Source organism: Onthophagus taurus, chromosome 5 (assembly GCF_036711975.1).
Source record: "Onthophagus taurus isolate NC chromosome 5, IU_Otau_3.0, whole genome shotgun sequence".
Lineage (NCBI taxonomy): Eukaryota > Metazoa > Arthropoda > Insecta > Coleoptera > Scarabaeidae > Onthophagus > Onthophagus taurus.
Window position 1 is genome coordinate 7,025,330 of NC_091970.1, and position 27,546 is coordinate 7,052,875.

Below are 27,546 nucleotides of genomic sequence, written 5' to 3' on the forward strand. Positions count from 1 at the left end.
TGTTTCAGTCCCGCTGATGGCGACCGTCGAATAACAACCGAGAGTCGAAAGGGACCACTATATTTTTTTCATTTTATTTATCCCTTCAAGCAAAATTAAAAAAATAAATAATAACACGAAAAAAAACGGGCAAAAGGGGTTAATTTCAAGTGTGGTTTCGGTGCGGGTTTATTATTATTTTCAAAGTGCTTCAAAAAAATTTCTTGCTACGTTTCATCGTAAATCCTCGAGGAGCGATGTCCCCAATGTGAAACCAGTACCCGTGTGTTTATGTTTTCCCGTACGAAAATAGAGTATTTCGGATACTTATCGTCTTATTCCTACGAACCAACGATTTTAAAAGTAAGTACCCCCTTTTAAAGGGTCTCCAGTTAATTCGGTTTTAAATCGTTTCAAAATCCCTGCTTAAAATTATAGTAAAATTGTTGTCTGTTTTTTTTTCTCGCTCTATATAAACGCTTGGTAATTGTGAGGTTATGGTCGATAACGAGGCGAGTTTAAACTTGGTTTTTAATCGCCCGATTGCGTGTACAGAAGCGCGAAACTAAATAGGAAACAATCTTATGTTAATCAGTTGATATGCAAATTTTATGTCTTATGTCTTCTTGTTACTTTGTTATTTTGAGGTTAGGTACAATTTATTTTTAAATTATAACTCAAATATTATAACTCTTTTATTATTATTGATGAAATAATTATTTTTTAAAACGTTAATTACTTAATAAATTAATTTTTGTGGTTTTTTTAAAAAAATTATTTTTTATTTTGAGGTTATGTTGTTTTTGTGTCATTAATTAGAGTCAAATTAGTATCCATAAAAATAATTTTTTTCTAAACAATTTTATTTATAATTTAACTTTTTAAATATTTATTTATTTTTAAATAACAATAATTTAATTGTTTCCAAATTTATTGTTTTAATAAACATTTTCAAAGTTTAAATTAATTAATTAAGAATTATTTAAACGCTAATTTGACTTTTAATTTTTTAACGTCAAATATTCAAAAACGTCACTGTCATTTACGGTCAGTCCCAAAAGTCAGCGTTAACCAACGGTTTTTACATCATTTTTAAGACAGGATCGTAAATATAAGTAAGTTTTTTTTTAAATAGTTATAATTATTCATTTTAAACAGATTTATAAGTAAAAAACTCAAGAAATTAATAATTCTCCAAAGTTGTTCCATTGCAACCTCACAAAAGTAATCGTCCAATTCCAAATGTTACGATGAAATCTGCGTAGTACTAGTATTTCGTTCTTCGTAGCTCAGTACCAGAACAAAATTTGCAAACAAACTTTGCTATATAAAACCCTACACACAGCAACGACTCCAATAGCAAACCAATAGTTCTTGAGGAAAAGAAACTGCCTTTTAAATGTGTGCTACTTGTGGACAATGCTCATTCTCCAAATATTAAAAGAGACCTTAATCCTGCATACAATAATGGCTGAACAAGTATTTTTAAAATGTATACGAAAACTTCTATTTCACGGTGTTTCCAGGTGAATAATGACGCAGATTTGACCCGGCGAGATTTCTGGAAGAATCATTTTAATAACAATGTCTTTTGCCATACATTATATTTAGCATGAAGAAAACTTTTGCGTCTGATAAACATTTTAAAGACATTATGGAGGATGAAGATATGGTACAAGACATTGTAAACATTGGCGAAAGTTTGGAGTTTGAAGTTGCTGAGGATGATGTGGTGGAGTTACTGCAGAACCATAGTCAAGAACTCACTCCAGTAGAACTTGAGAAGGAATTGCAACTTGCACAGGTGGAAGCGGTGGAGGAGGAGCATTTAGCAGAAGAACATGAGATGCTTCAACTGATTCAACTAAAATAAAGGATATTTGATATGAGATTGGAACTGACTGTAATTGCCAATTTAACCCTTATTGTTGTATTTATTGAAAGTTTTCGTAAATATTTTGTTTTGTATTTAAAAAAAGGGGTTTTGGAACCCTTTTTTTTTGGTATTTAAACGGTCAAAATTTCGTTTGAATCCGTGGTATGCGACTCTTGAAAAATTTTTAAATTTCGACCGCAGCTGTTTATTTTGTCGGCGCGGCGTACCTCGGGCGGTAGGTAAAAGGAGGAGTTTTGGCCTTTTTGTTCTCTTTCTCGGAAAAAAAGTTATACATCGCCGGTCGGTTTCTTTTTGTTGCTGCCGCTCAAGAAAGAAAGAGACGGAACCAGCCCGCCTAAGAGGCTTCGAGAACACCAGCGCTGCTCAAAAGTTTTTAAACTGTTATAATACCTAAACATAACAAATACAATAAAAATCTAATATACAGGGTGTTTTGTTTTTGGCTCAATATCGAATTTTATTTTTAATTTTAACCAACCCAGCCCATTTGTTGAATGTATATTGTAAGTTCGCGCCTTCAAATAAACGGTCGAGTCGCTTCTCTTAAAACAAATCACGCCGACGACCTTCGCTCCTTGAAGATCAAAGGCACCGCTATCGCGTTTATATTTGGCAAACACACTCATATACAATATTCGATTTTCTGTGCGTTGGTTTCGTCGATCAACAATCGTTTTTAAATTTTTTCTCATTACTCTCAAGTATGAATCATTACTGGTTGCAGTACTTGAAATTATATTTTTTTTGCATAAATATTTTTGGTATTTCATTTATAATCGAACTCGTTTTCCTGTTTTGAAACGTATCGAGTGTTCATTGATAAATCCCCGGATGGCGCCCGCCGCAATTCGAGAGATGGAGGAGGAAAGGCAAGGCAAGGCAAGCGGTGGTTGGGTTTGAGTTGGCGATAAGGCCAGAACGTAGCCATCTAAAATTAGTTGAACGCAAAAAACACTATAGGCGGAGTTCTCCGCGTATATGCAATTGATAAAAGCGGCGAATTAACCTTGAGACGTCGTCTTTTGATCTTTACCGACACTTTCAAAATACCGCTTCAATAAATAATCGTGCAAAAAAAATTGTTTATCAAATGAACATCAATTTTAATGTGGATTGGTAATCACGTAACACAATCTTTTAAGTAGTGATATTCAGAAAAAAATTAACACTAACCCAAAATTTGTAGGTTATGAAATTAAATGTCAGTGTCATTCAAAGATAAGGATTATTGACATGTAAGAGTGGAATTTGTCAGAACGTAATAATTTTGTGTACCAAGCATTGATAAGTAATAACTCTTAAGCATTAAGATTAACGAGTACTGATTATGACGCCTCGACAACAATTAGACTTATCCAAACCTAGTTTGCACCGTATTTTGCTTACAAAGTCCAGCTTATGCAAGAATTAAAGCCACAAAATCGCTGATTGATTGATTATGTCAGCAAGCAAAATTGTCAGATTTGAAGCTCCGAAGGAGAATCCAAAACAAGTGGTTGAGCAAACACTATATCAACAATGAGTGACAGTTTGGCACGATTTTTAGGTTGGTTGAGTGATCTTACCACTTCGGAAATGATGCTGGAGTTACCGTTGCAGTGATGGACTGTGTTGCCGAACTACGATAACTGATTTTTTGGCTCGAAATTGATGCTATGAATATGGTGGACGACGCTGTCACAATGTCGTAACATGCCACATTGCTAGTGAAACGATTATTTTATTACTTTGACGTGTAATTTCTCGAAATTTAGAAGGACTGTTTAAGACTTTAAAGAAAAATTTCATCAAAACAACGACCATGTCTTTAAGCAAAGCCGAGGTGGTCGCAAATATTGTTAATCTCAGAGATCCAAATACCGTGTTTTCTTTTAATTTAAAATGAAAAACTTTAGTTGGAAGACCCTATATATTTACGAACCATCCAAGTACACAACGATGCATCACTTCTTCTTTTCTACGTAAGCCATAGTGGTTTGTTCTCTCCAGTTTATTCTGCCTGTATTTCTTGTATCGGCTATCTTTCTATCTTTTTGGAGGTCGTCATTGTGGAATTTTGGATGCTTATCTGCAATCTCTGCCAATCCTTAACAGTCTATTTCTATCCATTCGAAGATTCACAAATTTCGCATTTTCCCCGAATTTTTTTGCTTCTTCTCTTTTACAAGAGTGTATTTCCAGTAATTGCTACAAAATCACTATCTTGTTGATATGTGATTGTTGATATGATTGCCGATGTGCAGAAAATTTATATATTATATCTATTATTATATCTCGTTTATATCTATCAAGTTTACATCTTCACTGACTTTGCAATTTCCCTCCATTTGCTGCAGTCCAACTGGTCGTTTGATATTTAAGATTCACTGCAATATTATCTCCCCACCGCATCCTCGGTTTCCTCCCAAAAGTAAGCAATTTTTAGTCACTTCTCATCCATGTAAACGTCATTAGAGGTCTTATAAATGAATGATATATTCTTATCTTCGTGCGACGGGATACATTTATAGTTGCCACTAGAGACACGCCAAGCAACTCTTTGCCAACAACTTAATTTGGCAAAGCACTTGGTAGGTGCAGCTTCATTGTGTTCTGAAACTTGAAACTGTCCTGAAACAAGTCTTTGGGAATCCCGCTTAGGATAAGCCTTTCGAGAAGCTTATAGCAGCAACTCAATAACGCCTCTGTATGTGTTGGATGGATAGTGTAGAGGTTGACCTCAATACCCTGAAGGTATCCAGATGATGGGACGTTGCTAGAGACCGGGCAGAATAGATTTTAGAGCGGGCAAAGATTCAAAATGGATTGTTGAGCCGATGATGATACCGTGCATCCAAGTAATAATGTAACCCAACCCAACGCTAACGAGCTAAATATGTCATAAAATAATATATTCTATCTAATAAAAGACGAGTATATGAATTTATTCTAGGTCATAGATTTGTTGTTAATGATGTAAATGATGAAGCATTTACTGTGGTTTTTGACTAATTACTACCAAAGGAAGAGAAGTCCGAAGTGCGACAAACGCATTTGATTGACATTAGTAGTTATATCACAAATTAGTTCATTAGATAGATCATAACTAAGAGATTGTGGAACTTAAGATTCTTTTTATTATACTTTAACGTTTAATAGAACATCTACTCGCCACTAGATGGGGTTGGGTTGGGTTGGCTTGAATATTTGATTCGAATTATCACCCATAGATGGTTCAACATGCAAGCCGAAGATGATATTGGAACTGTCCATCTTGATAGATGAAATAAACAGCAATACTTTTCGAGTGCTAATTCAATTGAATATAATATGTGTAAAAAATTTTGCAGGAATATGTCTTGTGGTCAACCGTAAAGCGAAAGTTTATTAAATTCCGATCTGGTCGTCGGTGAAAATTTTACGATTTTCCCCTTTTCCGGTTGGGAAATTTCTTCCGCCGAGGAAGCCGTCACCTCGCGCCTCAACTCCCGCGGGAGTCAAGTGTCCCGGAAAGCCCTCGAGCTCGCTCACTCACTCACCCTCATGAATAGTGAAAAAGAGCCGAGCGACACCGCTCTAAATAATTAATTTGCCCCGCTTTCCGCCCGACCCCGTCCTAAGTGCGAAACGGTGTTAACCGGTAAAAACTATGCCTTTCTTTCACACACCACGAAAAATAGAAAGAAAGAAAAAAGAAAGTGTTTTTTTGATATCTTTGAATAAAATGTGTAAAATCTTTATTACGGTCCTGTTTTAGAGGCGGCAAACGGCCTCTTTGGTCTGACCTCGCGGCACTTCACAACGAACATCTGCCTGCGGGAGGGCACGGGGAGTGTCCCCCACCTTCTTCAGCGGCTTCTTTGGTGCCATCCGGATGAAAAAGAAAGGACAAAAAAAAATACCTTCGACTTACGATCGAAAAATCAACTTCTCCAGCGGATAGGTTAATTCTTCGTTCTCTGCCTTCGACAGTCCAATAACAACCGGGATGCATTTCCTGCTTAAATTAACCCCAAAATCACTCCTTTATCTGACAGCAAATGAAAATGTCTATCTTTACAAAACAAATTTATTAAATTATACACAACATTATCCAAGCCTTAATATATGTTTTAAATCCTGCACGGAAGAAGTTATCTCATTCCGTTTCAACCGGGCTAAAATTATTCCATAATTTGGTTCCTCATTTTCCTACAATTAAAAAAAATTAATTTAAATAATAAAGTTCTCAATGAAAATTTATTACTCACCACATTTTTTAATGTAATAACAACAGGATAACCCATAATTGGAGTTACCACGATTAGATACAATATTAACCAGTGGCGTAACATGATGTTCGTTTCAAAGTTGGATAATAAGTGTGATTCCTTGCAGAAAAATCGATTTATAAAAACGCCTGAGGGGGTTTAATTAAACGTCGCGATTTGTTTTCAAAGGGTAAATAAATAGGGTGGTCGAGTTAATTTGTACTTTACTTATTTGTTCCGTTAAATTAAGTTCTTTGTAACCTATAAAGATTAAATTAAAGGTTATAATATATTATTTAATAAAAAAAGTGTGGTTTTGGTATTTGGGTTATATATACTATAAAAAATTGTCTAGAACTTCAAGATATTTAATGATTTCCAAGAGGATCAAAAAATTTCCAAAGAATTCCTGTGACTTCTCAGACAATTTTCAAGGATATCTTTTAATTTCTTAACGTTTCTTCGTCTTTCAAACACACATTTTTCTGATGACTTTAATTTCCATGGATATTCGTGAATCCAACAAGAATATCAAAAATGATTTTTCGAGATATTTAGGAATATCTGCAGTTTGCTTAGGATTTAAAGAATTTTAAAAATTGTCAAAGAATTTTCAAATAGTTTATAAACATTTCCAAGTATGTCCAGAACTTATTAATCAATTCCGAGGATTTTTTTCCAACCCAACCTAACACAAAAACCCTTATTTGGGCATACCTAAGGTTTTAAAGATGCCTAAGTGTTTACAAGAATTTCTAGAAGAATATCTAAGCATTTTTGAAAGGTTGCCATCAAATATTTATTTTCCAGGAAAAATATAATCGATACAAATCGTCATAGAAAATACCAAGAATGATTTTTTGAGATATTTAGGAATATCTGAAGTTTTCCATAATATTTTAAAGAATTTTAAAAATTGTCAAAGAATTTTCAAATAGTTTATAAACATTTCTAAGTATGTCCAGAACTTTTTAATCAATTCCAAGGATTTTTTTCTAATCCAACCCAATACAAAAACCCCTATTTGGACATACCTAAGGATTTTAAAGATGCCTTAGTGTTTACAAGAATTTCTAGAAGAATATCTAAGCATTTTTGAAAGGTTGCCATCAAATATTTATTTTCCAGGAAAAATATAATCGATACAAATCGTCATAGAAAATACCAAGAATGATTTTTCGAGATATTTAGGAATATCTGCAGTTTTCCATAGGATTTTAAAGAATTTTAAAAATTGTCAAAGAATTTTCAAATAGTTTATAAACATTTCTAAGTATGTTCAGAACTTTTTAATCAATTCCGAGGATTTTTCCAACCCAACCCAACACAAAAACCCTTATTTGGGCATACCTAAGGATTTCAAAGGTATCTAAGTGTTTACAAGAATTTCTAGAAGGGACTCCATCATCTTTAATTCCTTAACTACTTTACCTTCTGCCAAGAATGTTGTAATCAAACTTTATACCTTTGCATAACTCCTTGCGTAGTTGAATTGTCTTTTAAGCATTTTTGAGTAAAATTTTTGCATCTATCTTAACTTTTTAATTATATACACTTCCAGTTAATAATGAGTATATATCACCCAAATGCGTAAACGTCTCTTAATTTAAAAATTAAATAATAATTTACCTTTCTTTTTGTGAAACGTAATAACAAAACCACAAATTTCATGAATACCTTGAAAGTGTCATTGATTACTATTTCAAAGTAAACAGAGTAGTGGTTTTATAGATAAAAAAATTCATCGCTGATTCATCGATGAATATTATTGATAAGAAAAAGTTATGAAAGTTACATTTTGGATTATAAATACAATAAGTATTGTTACTAAATAATATTAATGGCACGTTTATTTATTTCAGGCTCTCCAGTGATTTCAGAAACCCATCGGTGACAATCACTTTATTGTAAGTATTATGCCAATTCTGGGTAATTAACTAAACTTTCTTGCTTAGTTTGGTAACAGAAAGAATTGTTTTAATGTGGCCACGATTTCGAATTCGAAGTGGAGAGAGAGAGTTCTTTTTTTTAATTCACGGGTAGCCCATTACATAAACCTCCGCAGGTAAAATTAGTGCTCCTCGTCACGCTTTAACGCCCAAATGAATGGTCCCGCATCCGTTACAGTTTCAAAATCGCCGCGAGGTTAACCTCGAAGGGGCAAACTTCGCATCGGTCACGGAAGGTGTGGCGGCTGCTATATAATTATGATTTCGCGTTCTTCCCCGAAGCCGTCGTCGTCTCAGCTTACAACTTAATTCCCATCTCCAGCTTCTTCTACATAAAAAAAATTTCCTCGTCAACTTTCTTTTACATTTGAAAACAAAAAAAATTTTCGAATCCAACTCTTTGTGTACCGTTAAGTAGTTGTTTGGTTTTTAAATGCCGATTAAAAGAGATTTTTGCTTTTTTTCAACTACTGGTCAAGGTGGTTCTTCTACTACTTCTTCGTTGCGTTGTTCTTCTACATCTTGCGTTCTCATCTTTCTTCGTTCATCTTCTTCTGCTTCTCCTGTCCGTCTCGTTCGTCTTTCCGTATACGGCCGGCGGCACATTAAACATGAACCGGAGACATCGGGCGGCTTCGCCCTTTGATGCTTCGCACTGGAAGACGCCCGTGAAGGTCTATGACCTTCTCTCTTCGCCGCCACAGAACCAACCAAACCCTACCAGGAGTACTAAACATAACAGCAAACTATTATGTTAGTTGAATCTTAAACTTTATTGAATTATTTATTAATGTTATTATTAATTTTATTATTTAAATTAATTTATTTTCTTTTTTTTTCAGGTGTTTATTAATCTATCTTAAAAAAGATTAATTATTAATTTACTTATTAATTATAAATTGTTTTAGATTCATTGTTTAATTAAATTTGTTGTTAATTTTTTTCAATTTTATTTAAAAATCAACAAATTTTACAGGGATCTATAAATCGGTGGTGGTGACATCTTTCGGACGCACTCCAAACTTGAAGTTAGGAGTTCTTTTTGACAGTTATTTTTATTTAGCTTTGTTTATAGGTTATTTTCAAACTTTTAAGTAATTATTTATAATTTAAAGCATAAAAACGATTGTTGTTGATGTTTATCAAATATAGTTTATTATAATTTGTTATGTTTATATGGTGTAACGTAATTTTCATCGTACCTAAAAAGTTGGGTTATCAAAATAGTTATTTTATTCTTATTGTTAATACAAATCCTTATTTATACCATGAAAATTAATGTAATCGGCTCGAATATTATCCTTTTATAGTAAGTGTTATTATTTTAATAAGTATTTATATTTACAGATTATCGGAACAACAAAAAGCCTCCGGAGTTATTATTTTGTGGTATTATAGATATTAAAAAGCATAAAGAGGGTTGTATGAAATAAGGGTGAACCCAGATGACTCATGATGCAGCAATTGATCCTACCCAGCATCTTGCGCAGTTGAAATCCACCCCGTAGGTTCATTCTCGATCACGGTGTCTAAACCGGTGCACGGTTTCTGCCTCCGAAGTGAACTCTTGACGAGAAATATTGTATTATTTGGCTTTAAACTAACCCAAATAATAGTTTAATCTTTTATAATAAAGATAATAAGCTCATAATAAAGAAATATTCTATTGAGAAGTGTTTCCGAGTGTGTATCGTGCCATGATGGTATGTATAGGAAGTTTATAGGGTGAATAGATTCGTTGGGAGGTTTTTGTTGTGTTTAGAACACGGTTTATGAGTTTAATTACTTATGACGGGCTTGTCAAAACAGGTATAGAAATAATTCAGGTAAAAAAAATGATTTAACAAAGGAAATATGGTGGGTATCGAGTATGTTCGGGCTTCACCGGGTTCTTCGGAGAGTGTACAATTAGGGAATAGTATTGATCGTTTATATTAAAAGGAAATGGAAGGAGGGATTAAATTCTTTTTGTTATTAAACTTATTACAACACATTTATTTATTTATTTATAAGATATTGAGATTAAAAATGGTTTTTTTTTTAATTTTTAGTGCACCACAGTTCGAAATGAAGAGTAGTTCGTCGAGAGAACCCGCGATTCAGCACGGACTCGACCGCAGAGACAAAGTAGCGCCCCTTGGCCCTTACCCCATTTAACATGACCGAGCGGGAGGCGAGGAGCCACCATCGGAGACACACAGCGCACGATGACGGTTTCGACCATAACTTGCCAAGGCCCCCGGTGCCCGGAGAAGAACGGGAACTACGCGTGGCCCCCGAATGGTCATGTACGGATCATCGGATCACCACATTGCCTCCCTATCGACAAAATTATGGTAATTAAAATAACACAGGCCTGCAAAAATTAATTTCATAAAAACTTTTTTGATTATTTATGGTGATCTAACAGTTTTGAAAGGTACTGAATCCTAAAATGATGATATCTCCTCTTCATGACCTTAATATCCTGATGAAAATGTTCACCCTACCCAAGTTTTCAGGGAAGAAATCCAAACAAAAATGTAGAAATTGAACTTTTTTGTTCATTAGGCAGCCAAGATTTTCCATTTTCAATTCGCTAAAAATCTAATGATTACCTTTTTGAAAATATTCCAAGCTTCTCTTTCAACACCTGACATTGTGTACCGAAATTTCTCATCAAGTATTAGTTTATGTGTGTCAAAAATTCCTTCTTTTAGTTTTGCTTCTGACAAATGTGGAAACTGCAAAGGTATTGAAAATAGTCACCAAGTTTTGACGAATTCTTTCATGAGTCCTAACTTGATGTGAAGAGGGGGAAGAGAAATTTTTCTAGGCCCCAATGTTTGTTGGGTTGGCCATACTTTTTTAATCCAGTGTTCATTCCTTGCGCTGCTACCCTATTCACAAATAAAACATGGGTACTTAATGTTTCCTCCCTGCAGACCAAGCATCATGCCCAAAACTACAAACTATCCAGTTATGATCTGTATAATTAATTTTTTTAGCACCTCTGTAAAGGTTGGTGTTATAAGAGAATGACCAATATGTTTGGATTCTAAGACAAGCACCTAACGACTTATGTGAGTTTTCTAACGAAACTATACTTTCATGATGATAAGCGGTAGATTGAAGTTGTTTGACTTTAAGTACTTTACATATCTCATTGAAAGTAGATGAAATAAATTCAGTGCCTCTATCGGTTGCAATCCCATTTGGAATGCCATATCTCAATACAAAGTTGTCAACAAATGCTCTAGCTATTGTGACAAAATCTTGTGTTTTAACTGGGTATGCCTCTGTATATTTTGTTAGTTCACATTGCAATGTTAAGATGTAGGAATTATCATTATCATCTTATTTTAATGGACCTACAACATCTAGATAAATTTTTTGAAATGAATTTTTGAATCACACTTTTTCACAAAGTTATCTTTATTCATATATTTTTTAATGTTATTTACCATTCTTTTAACATCTGCATGAGCACTACTTGGTAATAAGTGAAAATCGTTTAAAATAATCTTTTTCATATCTCTATCTGTTACTTGCTGAACTCCTTTAATTATATTTAGTGGGGGACTGGTCCAATTGGAGTTCCTATTTATCGCTTGCAGAATTTTTTCTAAAAGACTAAAATCAGCCTTATTTTTTATATAATTTATATTATCAATTTTTTCTTGTTTACATAATAAGACCAATTCTTTCAGCAGTGCGTCTGGGGCAGTTGGTGATAAAGATTTTTGATCGTAAAATATAACAGATTTTGATGGTACATAAAAAAAATCCATTCTTAGACGAATCGTGGTTTATCTTATTTAACGATTTCCTAATTTCATTAATTATTATGTTAAAATAATGTTACTTATTTTGATCATTATTTGCTAATAATTTACTATCCACTTCTTGCTCTTTTCTTACTTGTGCTCTAGTCATTACTGAAATTATGTTTTCATTCATTTCTTTTAGTTGAATTGATGTCAGAATCCGAGTGACTTTTGACATGACTTTGACCAATTGAATACTGCATTTTTTCTACATAATTTATTAAGTGAAATTGCTTTTTGGGCAAACTTGGGAATATATTTCGTTTTACTTCATCATTGTTTTTTGGTAAAGGATAATTTTTTAAAATTTGAATCTTTTCTGGATCTGGTTGAATACCATGATCAATAATTATGTGTCCTAAATACAATAATTCTTTTTTTAGAAAAGTACACTTTGCTGGGTTAAGTTTTAAATTTACTTTACGCAATCTATTAAATACTTTCATTAAATTTTTGTTATGATCTTGTAAATTTCTACCAAATACTACTAAATCATCTAAATATACAGGGTGTGTCAAATATCTGGAATATAGCCAATAACTTCGCCATTTGTGGTTTTAAAGAAAAATGTTTCAAATAAAAAATTCTTTATTAGTTGTGGCGCATTTTTTGGCGCCAAACTTGCTTGTTTACATTGTTCTTTGTTTCGTTGCTATGGCAACCAACATTGTTATTTTAAATGGCATACATATGTTTTTTTTGCATATTTTAATAGATTATAAATCCCTCTACGCGATAAACATATCAAATCATATGGTTGTATTAGAAAAAAATCGAGAAAAAATGCGTTTTCTGAAAATACTAAATCAGCAAAATACAATTAAAGTAGGCGCCGAAATAACGCCGTTAACAGCTTTAAATGTCAAAAAATTGACAGTTAAACAATTATGTCGCAATGTCATTAAACGTGAACAAGCATGAGGACTTATTTTAAGATCCATGGGAAGGCGTTTCATCTGATATTGACCTTTATTTGTACTACAAGCTTTATATTTTCTACATTTTGGTTCTTTCTAATTGATAGTGCCTTTGACTTAGGGTCTAAATGAGAAAAGTAAATTGTGCCAGCTAATGAATCAAATATATCTGTAATGTTAGGTAATGGAAACTTATCATCTAAAATTTTTCCACAATTCTCCAATTCTTGTGTGTCTTACTATAAAATTTTTTTGGTACTAATAGTATCGGAGATGACCACTCGCTCTGTACTTTCTCTATGTTATTTTCAGTCATTTCTTTAATTTGACGTTCTATTTCACCTTTTAGAATGAGGGAGTCAATATGGTTTTGAATAAGTTGGGACCACATTATCTTTGAGCGTTATTGTTTGTTTATATAAATTTGTAGTTGTTAATTTGTCTCCTGGTATATAAAAAATGTCATTAAATTTCACACAAATATTTCCTATTGAGATTTGGTTTTGTATTTTGCAAAACTAAATCTGAAGATGTCCAGTTGTTGGTTACTGCATTCTTACTGATTATGATTTCTTCCTTAGCGTCTTTTGATTGATTATACCCTTGATTATTCCCAAGTCGCACAACGAAATAGGAGTAATACACTTTTCTAACAAAGTCTGTAATGTTTCTCTGGTATTTTTGATGACAAGTTTTAAAAAAAAACCAAGGGTGATGGAAATTTTTCATTATTTTACCCGTATTCAGCACCCAAAAATCAATAAAGATTGTCTTTCAGTGTCAAAAAAGTTTTTTTGGGCTCAGACCTGTGTAATTTTTTTCTTTTTGATTTAATCTAATTAATTTTTAGATGGCTGTTATGACTTGGAACCATCATATAAACCCAATTTGGTTCTTGTTAAACCCGATAAGGGTTCTGAAACTTCTCCCGGTTGTTTACGATGGGCGAAATCGTTACATAAGTTATTAGATGATCCGGATGGAGTCGCCGAGTTTCGAAAATATTTAGAAGCGGAAGGTGGACATCATGCGGATGCTTTAGATTTTTGGTTTGCGTGTAATGGGTTAAGGATGGTTCGGGAACATGATAGGAAAAGTCAACTAGTTAAAGTTATTTATAGGTAATAAAATGTATAACACATATTTTAATTATTTCAATTTAATTTTTTATTTTTAGAAAATACTTTGGAAAATTTCTTCTTCCAATTCCCGACGAAATCCGTCGCGAGGTCACTCGTCGTGTGAAATCGTCGTGTCCTTCCGAATTGGGGGCCGAAATTTTCGACGAATCACAATTTCACATAGAAAACTTAATAAACAATACGACCTATCCGAACTTTTTAAAAAGCGACGCGTATTTACTATTAGTACAACTTGTTCAGAATCCGATTGGTGGTAGCAGCAGTGAGTTTAGTAGCGAATCTAGCTCATCGAGTAGTTCGGCGAGTTTACGAGAAGTTTCTAACCTTCAAACGGGACCTGATCCACTTCCCATTATTTATGAAGATTCCGAATTTCGTTCAGTTTCATCAGCACCACTCGGTTTAACTCCAGGTTATTATATACAATTTTTTGAAGTAACCTTACAACACTATGTCTAGAACTAGAAACTTTCAAGTTCAAAAGAACAAACATTAATGCAATCAAAATAAAGGGATGATGCCTATATACAGGGTGATTCACATAAGAACCGACACAGAGCAGGGACATGTAGAGGACAATAAATTAAGACGATTTAACGCAACTTATCTCTATACTAAGTTGTACCCCTGAGGGTTTTTTAAAATTTTTAAAATATTCAATATCTTCATAATACATTAAGAAAAACAAAATTTGGTATACGTTATGAGTGTAACAGAGGTTTTAATTGGTATCAAGTTGAAACCAATTGAGTCATTACATCATTTTTGTTCACTATTTTCGTTTTTTATGTAAACGACAAGGTTTTATAACTCATTTGTCAAGTTTAACGTGCAATTTCATAGCCGACTACTGAATTTTCGTTAAACTTTAAAGAAATACGTGTCTTTAATTATTTTTTTTTTGTCTTTAATTACTTTTTTTATGAAAACGGCAAAGTTTTTTAAAAAATAATAAGAGTAAAAAAAGTTTTAGAATTTAAAAAATCTGTCAAAATTACCATAACTTTTAATCAACCCTTTGAAATGCCTAAATTGATCTCAATTTGTTATCAATTAATCACCTGTATGACTTTATTTCATTTTTATTCTCGTCACACACTTTTAATTGGCTTCCAAACAATCTGCCATACTATTCCACCTCATATCACTTGGCAGCACTTATGCTTTAATTCAGCTACAATTATTTTAAGAAATCACAAAAAATCGAATTCTTAAGATATCTTAATGAAATACTCCCATCTTATAGAATAAAGTATGTACTTTCTCGCGAACAAAACCGCATTTGAATATCTCTTTTCGTTCTTGAGATAATAATTTTTGAACTCAACCTCAATTATGTAATAAAAAACTTGTACCTATCGCATTATTTTTAAAAAATCGTGAAAAATCGAATTCTTAAGATATCTTTATTGAACATTCCCACTCTATAGAAGAAAGTATGTACTTTTTCGCGTACAAAACCGCACATAAGTATCTCAATTTGTTCTTGAGATAATAATTTTTGAATTTGAGTAACTTTATAAAATTAAAATTTTTTTACAATTATTTTAAAAAATCACAAAAAATCGAATTCTTAAGATATCTTAATGAAATACTCCCATCTTATAGAATAAAGTATGTAATTTCTCGCGAACAAAACCGCATTTAAATATCTCTTTTCGTTCTTGAGATAATAATTTTTTAACTCAACCCCAATTATGTAGTAAAAAATTGTATCGCATTATTTTTAAAAAATCGTGAAAAATCGAATTCTTAAGATATCTTTATGGAACATTTCCACTTTATAGAAGAAAGTATGTACTTTTTCGCGTACAAAGCCGCACATGAATATCCCAATTTGTTCTTGAGATAATAATTTCTGAATTTGAGTAACTTTATAAAATTAAAAACTTTTTACAATTATTTTAAAAAAATCGCAAAAAAACGAATTCTTAAGATATCATAATGAAATACTCCCATCTTATAGAATAAAGTATGTACTTTCTCGCGAACAAAACCGCATTTGAATATCTCTTTTCGTTCTTGAGATAATAATTTCTGAATTTGAGTATCTTCGTATGACAAGTTTTATTTCATTTGTTTAAACAGTGGTGATAATTACAAAAAAAATACACAATAATATATAGTATTCCATTTAAAATAACTAAGTTGTAATCTATTTTCGCTAGACCGGAAGTGGTGAACATCTTAAGAATATTTTTTAAGTCTTTTTAAGTTGTAGTAAATACTATTTCGGGGTCTTCTCCATTAGAGATCCTGAGCTTGCACTTTTCATGGTGTTCTCTGAACCTTTGAACTAGTCCTTGTATATTGTTTTCTTGTATATTTTTGTATTGATTTAGATTTTTTTTTATAAAAATAATGATTTATGTAGCAATTTTAACTGGTACTCTCTAATTAAGATCATATGGGCCACAGCAGTGTTAATATAGTGCTTCATTGAATGACGCATTAATTTTTGTCTTAACCTGAAAGTTTCTTATTTACATTAAAAAATGGTGTTTAATTAAATTTGTTTTAGGAACCGGATGTATGAGTACTGGTTATCAAACCCCAAATTTCCGATTAACGAAAGATAACCTATTGGTGACACAAAAGCATCGAGCGATGGATGTACGGCCGAAACCCGAAGCTTACGTTGAGTAAGTTTCGGACTAAATTTGAATTTTTAAATTATTTTTTCCTTTAATTTTGATTGTGAATTGCTTGAAAGTTTTTTTTTTATTTTCCTGTTTTGCGTGTGGCGTTTTAGTTCATTTATTTACCGCGGCATGGCTGTGCAACATTCACTCTACAGCTCGTACAACCCGGTTTCAAGACAACACAGCGAAAGGCAGTCGCTAAGCAGTCATTCAGACGCCCGAACCGAATCCGATAACCTGTCAATGACTGATAGTTCAATGTGAGTATAAATTAAAAATTAAAAACAAAATTAACAACACAACCATATTAATAAACTTAATTAAAAGGTAAGAAATCGAAGAGGCGCATGGTGCATGTTATTTTTCTTTTTTAAATTTCATTTTAAATCTTATTCGTTAATCAGAAATTAATGATTAATAATTTATTTAGTGATGGGAGATCTTTGGGGCGCTCTAGAAGAAAAACGAATTCCGATGCGAGGCAAGCAAGGGAATCGGCGGCTTTAAACAAAGAGACTCATCTTCATCAAGCTGTTATTCCCAGAACGCAACGCATCGATACGAGACAATATATGTTAAACCCTGACGAATTTGCAGCTATTTTAATCGAAAAATTAAAATGTGTGAAAAAAGAACAGGATTCCCAAGAATTATTAGACAGGAAATTAAAAGAGGTTAGTTATAGGACAACATTAAATGGCGCGTACATACAGTCTGTCTGTAAAGTAGCGGATATAGGCGATAAAATCATTATAAATGGAAAAATCCCTAAAGATTTAAATTTTTTTGCAATTTTCCAGTAAATCCATTATTAATTGAGCAGTTACATCATCTTAACTGGTTGTTAAGTTATTTAAAAGAAACATCAGTTACAACAAAATGGTACACCCTGTATTAAAAAAGATTAATACTTAAATAATGCATAGTACAGGATACTGCCCTGGGTTTTTGCTTTTTTGAGGAAACCTTAACTGGAGAGAGATCTTTAAATTTTTTCAAAACGTTAGGTATTCCTTCCATAACAACTAAACAATTTTTTTCACTAAATCAGTTTTGGCTCTTGGAAATTGTTTAAAATGATTGGTTATAATAGTTAGTTATGGCTACTGCGTTTTTATCATGTTATAATCTTGTTATAATCTATGAAGTGTTGTACATACAGGGTGGTTCAAATTCAATGTCTGAATAGGCTATCTTGGAAACTATAAGAGTTAGAAAAAAAGTAGCTCACATTTCTCAATCTCTTTTTTTAAACACATTCCAATGTCGAAAACCTTAAAGCGCTATCGTCTTTTGTTTTTCCCCTAGAGGCAAAAATTGAAAATATCGTAAAACTAGCAAATGCAATTATCTTGGTTATTATTATAGGTGGAGTATTATAACTAAGACATTATATGGACACTTTTTTACAGAGAATTCGATGAGGTAGTCAAAAAAATTTTTTCGGGTTTAGATTTTGAGATATTATGACAATTTTAATTTTTTTAACTGGAAACAACCACTGATTATTCGCTTATTAAATTCGTTATTTTTTTCTGATTACAAATATATAAGGTTCGACATGTTTATTTCTTATTGTTTTAGAATAAAGCTAAAAACAAACTTTTTTTTTAGTGTCGTCGAAGAAATTAAATTTACAGTTTCCTGTAAATTTCTCCAATCCAAGACAATACAATCCATTAAATATTTCCGTATTAACAGTTGATGTAATAAACATAATTATTTGTTTTTAAATACCATAAGTTATCTTCTTATTTAATTGTTAACTTTTTAGATTTTACCTGCCGTCCCATAATTTACAGGAAACTGTAAATTTCATTTCGTCAACGACACTACATTTCGGCGGTGTTTAGAAATTTTATAAAAAAAGAAAAAGAAAACACAAAACTTTGTCTTTGCAGAAAAGAAAATAATGAAATTTTATAAAAATCGTAAACATTAAAACTAAGAATTTATTAATTTAGATTAACTCAAAATCGAACAAACATTACTAACACGAAACATTTCAACGATTTCTTCTTTTCTTCGATTATAATGTCGCTCGAGAAAGAATTTATTTAATTTCGGCTCTGAAAGGCTATCAGAATCCTCTTTATCTCTCACATTCTTTTTTTGTTGCGGTTTTAGCCGGATTAAATGCGAAAATTTTGGTGCACAAAGTGACCAAAAAACTTGCACAATCCCCCATAAGCACAAATACACGCATTTAAAGTTCGAAGAAAAATTCGTCACCGCTAATAATTCCAAAAACGTTTGTTTATAAGATTCGAAAAGGCGATAAATTCCATTTAAGCGATCCCTCGGGTTAAACGGAAAACTTTTTTCGATTTTTTTATTCGTTAATTTGCAATCGAGCGCGATATCGTTCGATGCGTCGGATAAACAAATTTTTATCATGATTAATTTATTCGAAAAGTTACTTAATTCCGTGCTACAACTGTAAAAGCTATCCCCGCCACTCTCAATAAATTGCACTGATGGGATCATAATTGGCTCTTGATGCGTTACTAACATCGTTGTGGGTTCTAACGAATCAATACTTGATTTGTGTTTGATAGATTTTATTGATGACTCCGAATTTTGAGTTTCATGGAAACTCGTAGCAACATCAACCAAATTAACACAACTTGTATTTACCGATTTATAAGAAATCTTATGATACGATGTTTGAGATTCGTTACATTTCGTTGAAATTAATTTTTTATCAGCATCTTGATTTAAATTTTCGACTTTTAATGGTGTTAAAGTACTCCAAGTTTCCTCGTCGCTTTTAATCATCGAAAGATTACTAAAAATCTCTGTAACATCGTCTTCCTTTTTGTCATTTTTCTTGGTTTTTTTATTGTTGAATTTGGGAATTTTCGGAAAACATTCGTCATGTTTCGTTTTGATTTGATCGATAAGATGTTCTAATCGTGCAACGTGGGTTTGGTCGAGCGTTTTAAAATGATCCTTCAAGACTCCCGAGACGACGTGTATGTTCGGCAAGGCGAGGTATTCCAAATGATTCTTTTTTGCACCACTACCGCGACGTTTCGATGAACCGCTACAAACGGATTTTGTTGTATTTTCGGATACATCTGAAGCCGGGGTATTCCACTTTCGACCCCATTTTTTCCCACCCATCATGACGTTTTGCGACTGCAATTTCGATTAATTATTATTACTATATTTTGACAAAAAGTGTCAATCAATTTATCTATTTACTTTTTTTTTTAGAGTGAATCGACCAGTTCGTTACATTTGGCAAATGCGATTTGTGCTAAATTACAATTGGAGGATGATAACGATCAAGATATTTTAGATCAACACGTTTCCAGGGTTTTCAAGGATTTAACACCAACGAAAAGTCCAAGATCACATTCACCAACAAGAAATAGGTAAATATACACTGCATGGGGAGATATGTTAAAGAATACAATTATTGGATCATGTTGAAGATCCAGAATGACGGAAAATGTTTTATTCTACTTAGGTTGATTATTTTTTTTTGTATTAACTGATGCCATAGTTTCAGTCCATTCTTCAGTACCATTCAAACATTATCCTTGGTACTCCATAATATAGTTTCTAGCATCTATTAGTATAGGTCAGTGTTGTCCACTAATTTTTGATCAAGATCGACTTTTTATATAAATGTCTTGCCAAGATCGACCGAAAGGTTTAAAGTAACCTTCTTTTTTTTTGCTCTGAGGCCCAGAGATAGATATTTCATTCAGATTCATGATTTTTTTGGCAATCGACGTTATGGTCACCACTGATTTAGAGCTTATAAATAAAAAATGGTAATAATTGGGTTCAATCTTGTTATGGATCTAGTCTTTATCGCCCATTACTAAGGTTTTATGTATAAAAAGTTTTTCTCCATCGCTTTTAGTTTTTGAGTTATGATTGAGTTAATTTTCGAAAATCAACAATTTTAATGTTTAATCGGTTTAGAGCTTATAAATAAAAAAATGGTAATAATTGAATTCAATCTTTTTATGGATCTAGTCTTTATGGTCCATTACTAAGGTTTTATGTATAAAAAGTATTTCCCCATCGCTTTTAGTTTTTGAGTTATAATTGAGTTAATTTTTGAAAATCAACAATTCTGGACACCACTGGTATAGGTGGTATCAATATAAATATTGAAGCAACTTAATTTTTGCCAACTTATGTACACAACAATATGTACTGTAATAATATAACCAAACCAAGTCATTCATTATTTTTGTTTAAATTTTATATAATCGTATTAATTGTAGGTGAGATTACGAATAATAACTACAAAAATTTGCTTATGTATTAATAAAATGTTGTCAATATGATAGAATTCATTATGTATTATTGACCATTTACTTTTTTTTATTGTATTAAATCCATGTAAACTCAATACAAAGTAGTTTTGTAGAATTTTGACAGTAACATAACCTCAAATTTCATTTTTCATTAATTTCTTTTTGTCGTTCATGTTAGTCCGGTTGAAACTATTCAAAACGATAATCTTAGCATGTCAAGAACGAAAACCATCCATCATATGGGAGTTTTGATGAAAAATTGGACGAAATTCCGTAGATTAAATATTTGAATATATTTTTCAAGCTGGACGTTGAAATCTAAAAGAAAATGTTCCGAAATCAACACAAACAACGTTAAAGCAACAAAACTAAACCCACTTCATACATAAATATTGTTAAAATAGAAATTTTAATAATTTTTGATAAAATTTAATTGGTAACATTTGACATTTCAAAGTTGGCTATACCGGAGAAATTTAAATTACGAATTTCAAGTTGAAGAATTTAACCAATGAGAAGACGTTATTTAAAACGTTTTAGCATTAAACAAACGAAACTGGTAGATTTTAGTGTGATTTCGAACGTGAAGGGGAGTGCATGCAATTTTTTCCGCGGTCATTTAAAAATCGAAAAAAAAAGTTAGGTTACCTGTCAACCATGTGACATAACCTCAAAAATAGTAAACTTATTTAATAAGTTAAATAAGATTATTTGAATTAAAGTTATTCACCTTTAATAATTAACAAGAAAATTAACTGGTTCCTGATCCAATTAATCCAGTATACCATTCCGAAGAATTAATCCAATTAAGAATCTTTGTTATCAATTCCTTTTTGAAGAGTCCAAGTTTCCTTATCCGAGAACTTCATTAATCTACAAGATTAAGATAAGTTATAATATTCAATTTCATTATTATTCGTTGTTTTTTATCTCACATTTCACTTATAATACCTAAAATACGATTAATTTGAGTTATTATTTTGTTTGGTTATGTTATTACAATTATTAAAACTGGTTAATTAATTTTACTTTCCTTTCTTTCTGTATCTTACGCAACCATAATAATATTGTCCCATGTTTTATTATGTTAATAATGTAACAATATCAATCAATCCAACCTCAACATTATTCTTAACTATAATCAAGATCGTTCCAAATTATTTTAATACCACTTTGATATCGCATAAGGTTATCCGTCTTCAATATCTTCCAATATATACTTGACAAAACATCACTTTGTATTTCATAGTTAATTAATCAAATTTATTTTTATTCATTACTTTAATTTTTTTAGATGGGCTCTTGGTTATAGACCACGTAGAAAAGAAAAAGATGGTTTTTCAACGTTCAGTAGCGACTCAGGAAACGTGCACGACTACGCCCTTGACACTTTATCAGATCACAAGATGGTCAAATCAAAAAGTACGCCCGAATATTCCGATGAAAGATTTACGAGAGGAGTTCCTGGAAGACGGTAAATAAATCCCCCCCTTACTTTGAATCGCATTTTAATTATCTCTTAATTCAGATCGTCTAAGAAAACGTTAACCGATTTAACCGATAGTGGAGTTTCCGTTGTGTCGGATAACTCGCAAAGTTGCCATGCGTTGCCTGCGAAAGACACTCGAGTTATCGCGTGGTTGATGGAATCGGATAAAGGTACCCGAACGACCGCTTACACGCATAGTGAGTTGTCCGGGAAATATCGCGGTCATCGTCCTCCGAGCGCTGTTAGTCCTGGGGCGGGAAGGCATCGAAAAGGACATGGTTCAAGGTCAAGTTCTTTGGAACGAGCTACTGCCGCGGGAAGTTTGGGCCCCGCACAACCGTTTGTCGCCGATCCGAATATGCCCCCACTTCCTATCCCTAATACAGCTGTACAATTAGAAGAAGCACGAAGGAGACTTTTAGAAGAAGATGTTAGAACCAAATCAAGACAAAGGTAAATGACAGGTTTACACTAAAGTGTAAATACTTGGAAGCTGAGGCAGTAATTCTAGTTCTTAACCCTTGCATTACCATGATAAACAACATAATGATTGCGACCAAGTGGGGTATGTGAGGAACCTCAGGTATTATTTTGAAATGTGTCTATTATGACACATTTTTTTTTTTGTTGAAACACATCAAAGTACATCAAAGTCAAATTAATAAATTTTGCATTTTATTCCTAAGAAACAATACATTAAGGTTAAAAAAATTTAACTTTTCTTTAAGCCCTGTATGCAATTAGTTTATACTTTTAACACCCTGTATGTCAAATGGCTTTAATATAGCCAATAACTTCCCCATTTGTGGTTTTAAAGAAAAATGTTTCAAATACAAGTTTCTTTATTAATCTTGGCGCATTTTTTGGCGATATTTGCTCGTTTGTATTGTTTTTGTTTCGTTGCTATGGCAACCAACGTTATTTTAAATGGGATGCATGTTTTTTTTTGCATTCTTTAATAGAGGTTGTATCAAATCATATGGTTGTATAAAAAAATGCGTTTTTTGAAAATATTATGCCAACAAATTATAATCAAAGTAGGCGCCGAAATAACGCCGTTGACAGCTTTAAATATCAAAAAAAAATGACAGTTTCAACAATTGTGAAAAATTAATGATGTGACACATCGTTTATTGTAGCTTTGTTATTGGTAGCTGTCTTCAGTCGTCCAATGTTTTCACAGAAATGGAGATTTTTCGAAAATGCACTTTTTTGAAAAACACCCTGTATCTCTGAAACCGTAAAAGATATCGATATGCGGTTTTCGCCATTAAGTTTCTTATAAAAATCGAGCCTCAGACACTGATATCATTTTCCCTCTATAGAAGTGACCATCCTGTATATACAGGGTATATAGTACAAAAATAGTAAATGTTATTTACACACACTGTAAACAAGATGAAGAATAACAAGAAGCATTTTTATAATATGACTTATTATTAAGAATATTTGAGTTCCTATTTATACATATAAATAGTTTTAGTTTAATAATATACAGGTGTCTCACGTAACTGGTTCGTTACAACTTTTTTAGGTTCCAGTAAGTTTTGAAACTTTGGTAGCATGGATTGTTCATTCGAAACTTTCGATCTAAATATTTTCAAAATGGCCGCCACTTCCGATCTACCGGAAGTAGATCGTAATTTTAAATGGAATGCTTTTTTGGCAAATTTCGCCATGCTTTTTAAAACCCCATATCTCAGCCAACGTTCATCCAAAAAAAGCTCTGAATTGGCACGATTACTCTTTAGATGGTGTCAAATGGGCTGTCATTTGTTGTATCAGAGTATCTTATACACAGGCTGGTTAAAAATTGAATTACCGTTACTGTATATTCAATGGTGAGAAAGTCGACAATTTTAAATGGAATACCCCATATTTTATTAGTCTATCATAAAGGGAATTTAATTCTCTACAAATTATCTATAAACACTCCTATATACAGTGCGTTTCAAAAGTAACGGATAATTTCGATAAAATTATTACAAACAATTTATCAAAAAATCGCTGAAACGGGTCTAAAGATTTAAATTTGTTGCAATTTTTTGGTGTATGTTTTAAAATTTTTCCGCCATTTTTAAATGAGTTATGACGTCATCGAGGTTTTTATTAAAAGGAACACCCATTTTTTATATCGGAATTTGAAAGAGGATTTTTTTCTGAATTATATACAATAAATATTACCAATAATATCATATGAATCTCGATTCTTTCAGTTTCAGTAAGCGTCATTATTACTTTCTTACTTATCGAACAGTCAATAATTAAAAAATAACCAATAATAGATAAACAATAAGATCAAATAACAACAAAAAAAGTAACGAATAGCGATGAATAGCAACAAATAACAATGAATAACAACAATTAACACAAGAAACTCCACAATACTACTCAAAATAATCTCATTAACGCATAGTAAACTGTTTCAAATTGAATTTTGACACTTGGAAATATCAAATCAAAACAATTGGTTGCCATGGTTACGCACTGCTACTGGTATTTTCTATATCAAATGAATGGGAAATAATGAAACTTTAAATTAATTTTTCTCGAAAATTTTCTTATGTAACTATAAGTACTATAAATATTTATTGTACATAATTTAGAAAAAAATTCTCTTTCAAATTCCAATTTCTTTCAAACAAATTTAAATCTTTAGACCCTTTTCTGCGATTATTAACAATTTATGAATTGTTTGTAATGATTTTATCGAATTTATCCGTTACTTTTGGAACGCACTGTATATTGGGTCATAAATGACGCGACAGACAGTCTTTCGACACCCCATTTTCTTTCTAGTTCTATTTTAGTTTTACTTATAGTTTCTTTTTGCGTTTTTAAACAATTTTGGGCAAGCTTAGATAATTTTAGACAATTTTGTAAAGTTTTTCCGAGTTTAGATAATTTTAGACACATTTTGACAATTTCAGATATATTTGTGTATGTTTCGCTAAGTTTAATTAATTTTAAGTACAATGGGGCCGTTATCCTGAATCGAATAGAAAGACTGTCTTTAAAAAAATCGATAAATTACGCAAAAATAGAAGGATTGTTAACATTTTCAGATCCTAAAATTGTTTATTTTTTGTAATAATATTAAATTTCAAAATTTTGGTCTAATCCTAGATCCAGAGAGAGTATCTAGACCTAGAATTAGAACCATGCTGGTTTAGCCGTCTTAAAAGACGTACAGCTAAACCGGAATGATTCTAGTTCTAGTTCTAGTTCTACTTTTAGTTTAATAAAAATATTCAACAATCTGGCGCTGAATAACAGTTAAAACTAGAACTAACACTAGACCGAGAACTAGAAACATTCAGGTTTAGCCGCACGTCTCTCAAGACGGCTAAACCCGAATGATTCTAGTTTTAGGTCTTGTGTTAGTTCTAGCGACAGTGCTAGTGTCAAACTAGAACTAACACTACGACCTAGAACTAGAATCATTCGGGTTTAGCCGTGCGCCTAAAAACAATTTTGATGTTTCTTGAAACAGTTTCGAGGCACGGCAGAAACAAACTTTCAGGTGTTAATGTCAACTTTAATTTTATTGTTATATTCGTAATCATTATAAAATAACCTTTAAAATGAGTCCAAACATGATGCATTTATCTAAAAAAAGTCTGAAGACGCACGGCTAAACCCGAAACTTTCTAGTTCTAGGTCTAGTGTTAGTTCTAGTTTTAGTTTAATAAGTATAGCTTTAAACCTAGAACTAAACGCATTCGGGTTTAGCTATACGTCTCTTGAGACGGCTAAAAATATACAACAATTTAGCGCTGAATAACAATTTTATATTATTAATTCATAGAAATTCAAGCAAATATCCTGCGGAGATATCTCAAAGTACTCAATCGACGTTAAGAAAGTCGACGAGGAGTTCAAAACCTGTTACATCCGGTGTATCGAATCCGGAAGATATAACAATTGTTGTTTATTCGTTTTATGACGAAAAGGTGCCTTATCGGACGAAAATACCCGGAAGGCAAATTACATTGCGACAATTTAAAGATTTCTTACCGAAAAAGGGCAATTTTAGGTAAATATAAATATAAATTAATTAATTTTTTTTTAATTATTTTCCGGTTAAAAGGTATTTCTTTAAAACGGAGTGTGAAGAATTGGATAATCAAGTAATACAAGAAGAGATTAGTTTAGATAACGAAGTGCTGCCAACGTTCGATGGGAAAATAATGGCCCAAATAAAGCCGTTAGACTGAAAAAGTTAATAAGAAAAAAGAATAAAATTCAAGAGAAATAATAAATTAACGATTTTAGCTTTAAATAATTTAAATAATCTTCGATTGTCGGATTCATCGAGAATTTTTTTATGATAATCGTTTTTATTTGGAATATTATCCATAAATACTTATTTTTTATGACAAATATTTATGGATTTATATGAATAAAATTTTTTTTGGGAAAAAATATTGATATAATATTGATATTTTTTTTGTATATAAATAAAAAAGAATTTTGCACATAAAATGACTTAATTAATAATAACACAATTTCAAATTGAAAACTCGATTGTTTCCGCTTTCTTGTGTACAGTATTTCATTGTAAATACTTTTTTTTTTATTAATTTCTTTTATTTTTTAATCCTTATTATTTATTTTCAACCATCCTGAATCAACGATGTATTAATATTAATAAAGTTATAAATCTCTCCAAAACCAGCATTAAAACAAAAAAAAATAAATCTAGGACACCTTATTTTTATTAAAATTTGTTTTTTTATTGATTTTAGGAAATAATTTTTGCCAATTTGAGATTAATTCTACTTAAAAAATGAATATATCTCGTACTGTGTAGGTCACACGTCCGTTCGCGTCCATTCGACTACAACTACTACTATTTACTATTGTATTACGTATTGTAGGGTGCAAAGAAGTGCCTTTCGCTCGTTCACTCGACGAATTATTCGAGTATATGACACGTAGAAGCTGCTATTTTTTTAAAATAAAAAAAAATGAATAATAGTAATAATAATAAAACCGAAAAAACAAGAACCCAAACGAGATGCGTTTCTTGCGACTTCATTTTTTTAAACTTTTTTTTGTAATGTACAGAAATACCTCATTTCGTTTGTAAAACGCGGCCGTTTTTTTATTGTACAACATCGTCTTGGCACGAGTTAATAAAGAAAAAAATTTGTGACGACAGCTATAAAAAAACGTTTTTTTTAATCACCCTGTATTAATATATAATTTTTAGT

At 31.9% G+C, this 27,546-nt stretch overlaps 1 protein-coding gene and 2 long non-coding RNA genes across 6 annotated transcripts; 1 reads left to right on the forward strand and 2 right to left on the reverse strand.

Annotated features, from left to right (window-relative positions):
* Nucleotides 1–14: 14 nt before the first annotated feature.
* LOC111417149 (axin) lies at nt 15–27,493 on the forward strand. Of its 4 annotated transcripts, XM_023049346.2 has the most exons (13): nt 15–342; nt 7,968–8,012; nt 10,106–10,390; nt 13,628–13,898; nt 13,955–14,331; nt 16,441–16,561; nt 16,672–16,821; nt 16,992–17,235; nt 19,781–19,941; nt 22,136–22,315; nt 22,370–22,783; nt 26,139–26,366; nt 26,421–27,493. In XM_023049346.2, exons 3-13 carry the CDS (start codon nt 10,213–10,215, stop codon nt 26,545–26,547), a joined length of 2,451 nt encoding a protein of 816 aa, XP_022905114.1. In that variant the 5' UTR covers nt 15–342; nt 7,968–8,012; nt 10,106–10,212; the 3' UTR covers nt 26,548–27,493. The 4 variants fall into 4 exon arrangements, with proteins under 4 accessions (XP_022905114.1, XP_022905117.1, XP_022905115.1 ...); XM_023049349.2 differs by lacking the exon at nt 16,672–16,821; XM_023049347.2 differs by lacking the exons at nt 15–342; nt 7,968–8,012 and adding an exon at nt 9,256–9,363.
* On the reverse strand, nt 5,917–7,789 carry LOC111417154 (uncharacterized). Its single transcript, XR_002706661.2, has 3 exons — nt 7,735–7,789; nt 6,106–6,366; nt 5,917–6,046 (listed from the first exon to the last, which is right to left on the reverse strand). It is a non-coding gene; the product is annotated as an uncharacterized lncRNA (long non-coding RNA).
* On the reverse strand, nt 21,022–22,139 carry LOC139429749 (uncharacterized). Its single transcript, XR_011640324.1, has 2 exons — nt 21,572–22,139; nt 21,022–21,159 (listed from the first exon to the last, which is right to left on the reverse strand). It is a non-coding gene; the product is annotated as an uncharacterized lncRNA (long non-coding RNA).
* Nucleotides 27,494–27,546: the final 53 nt, after the last annotated feature.

What these genes read in the sequence shown, in the direction of transcription:
- LOC111417149 (XM_023049346.2), top strand. Translation starts at nt 10,213, where the DNA reads ATGACCGAGCGGGAGGCGAGGAGCCACCATCGGAGACACACAGCGCAC. An exon ending in CATTCACCAACAAGAAATAG is followed by an intron (nt 19,942 to 22,135) that starts GTAAATATACAC and finishes TAATTTTTTTAG; the next exon opens with ATGGGCTCTTGGTTATAGAC. An exon ending in AGAACCAAATCAAGACAAAG is followed by an intron (nt 22,784 to 26,138) that starts GTAAATGACAGG and finishes ATTAATTCATAG; the next exon opens with AAATTCAAGCAAATATCCTG.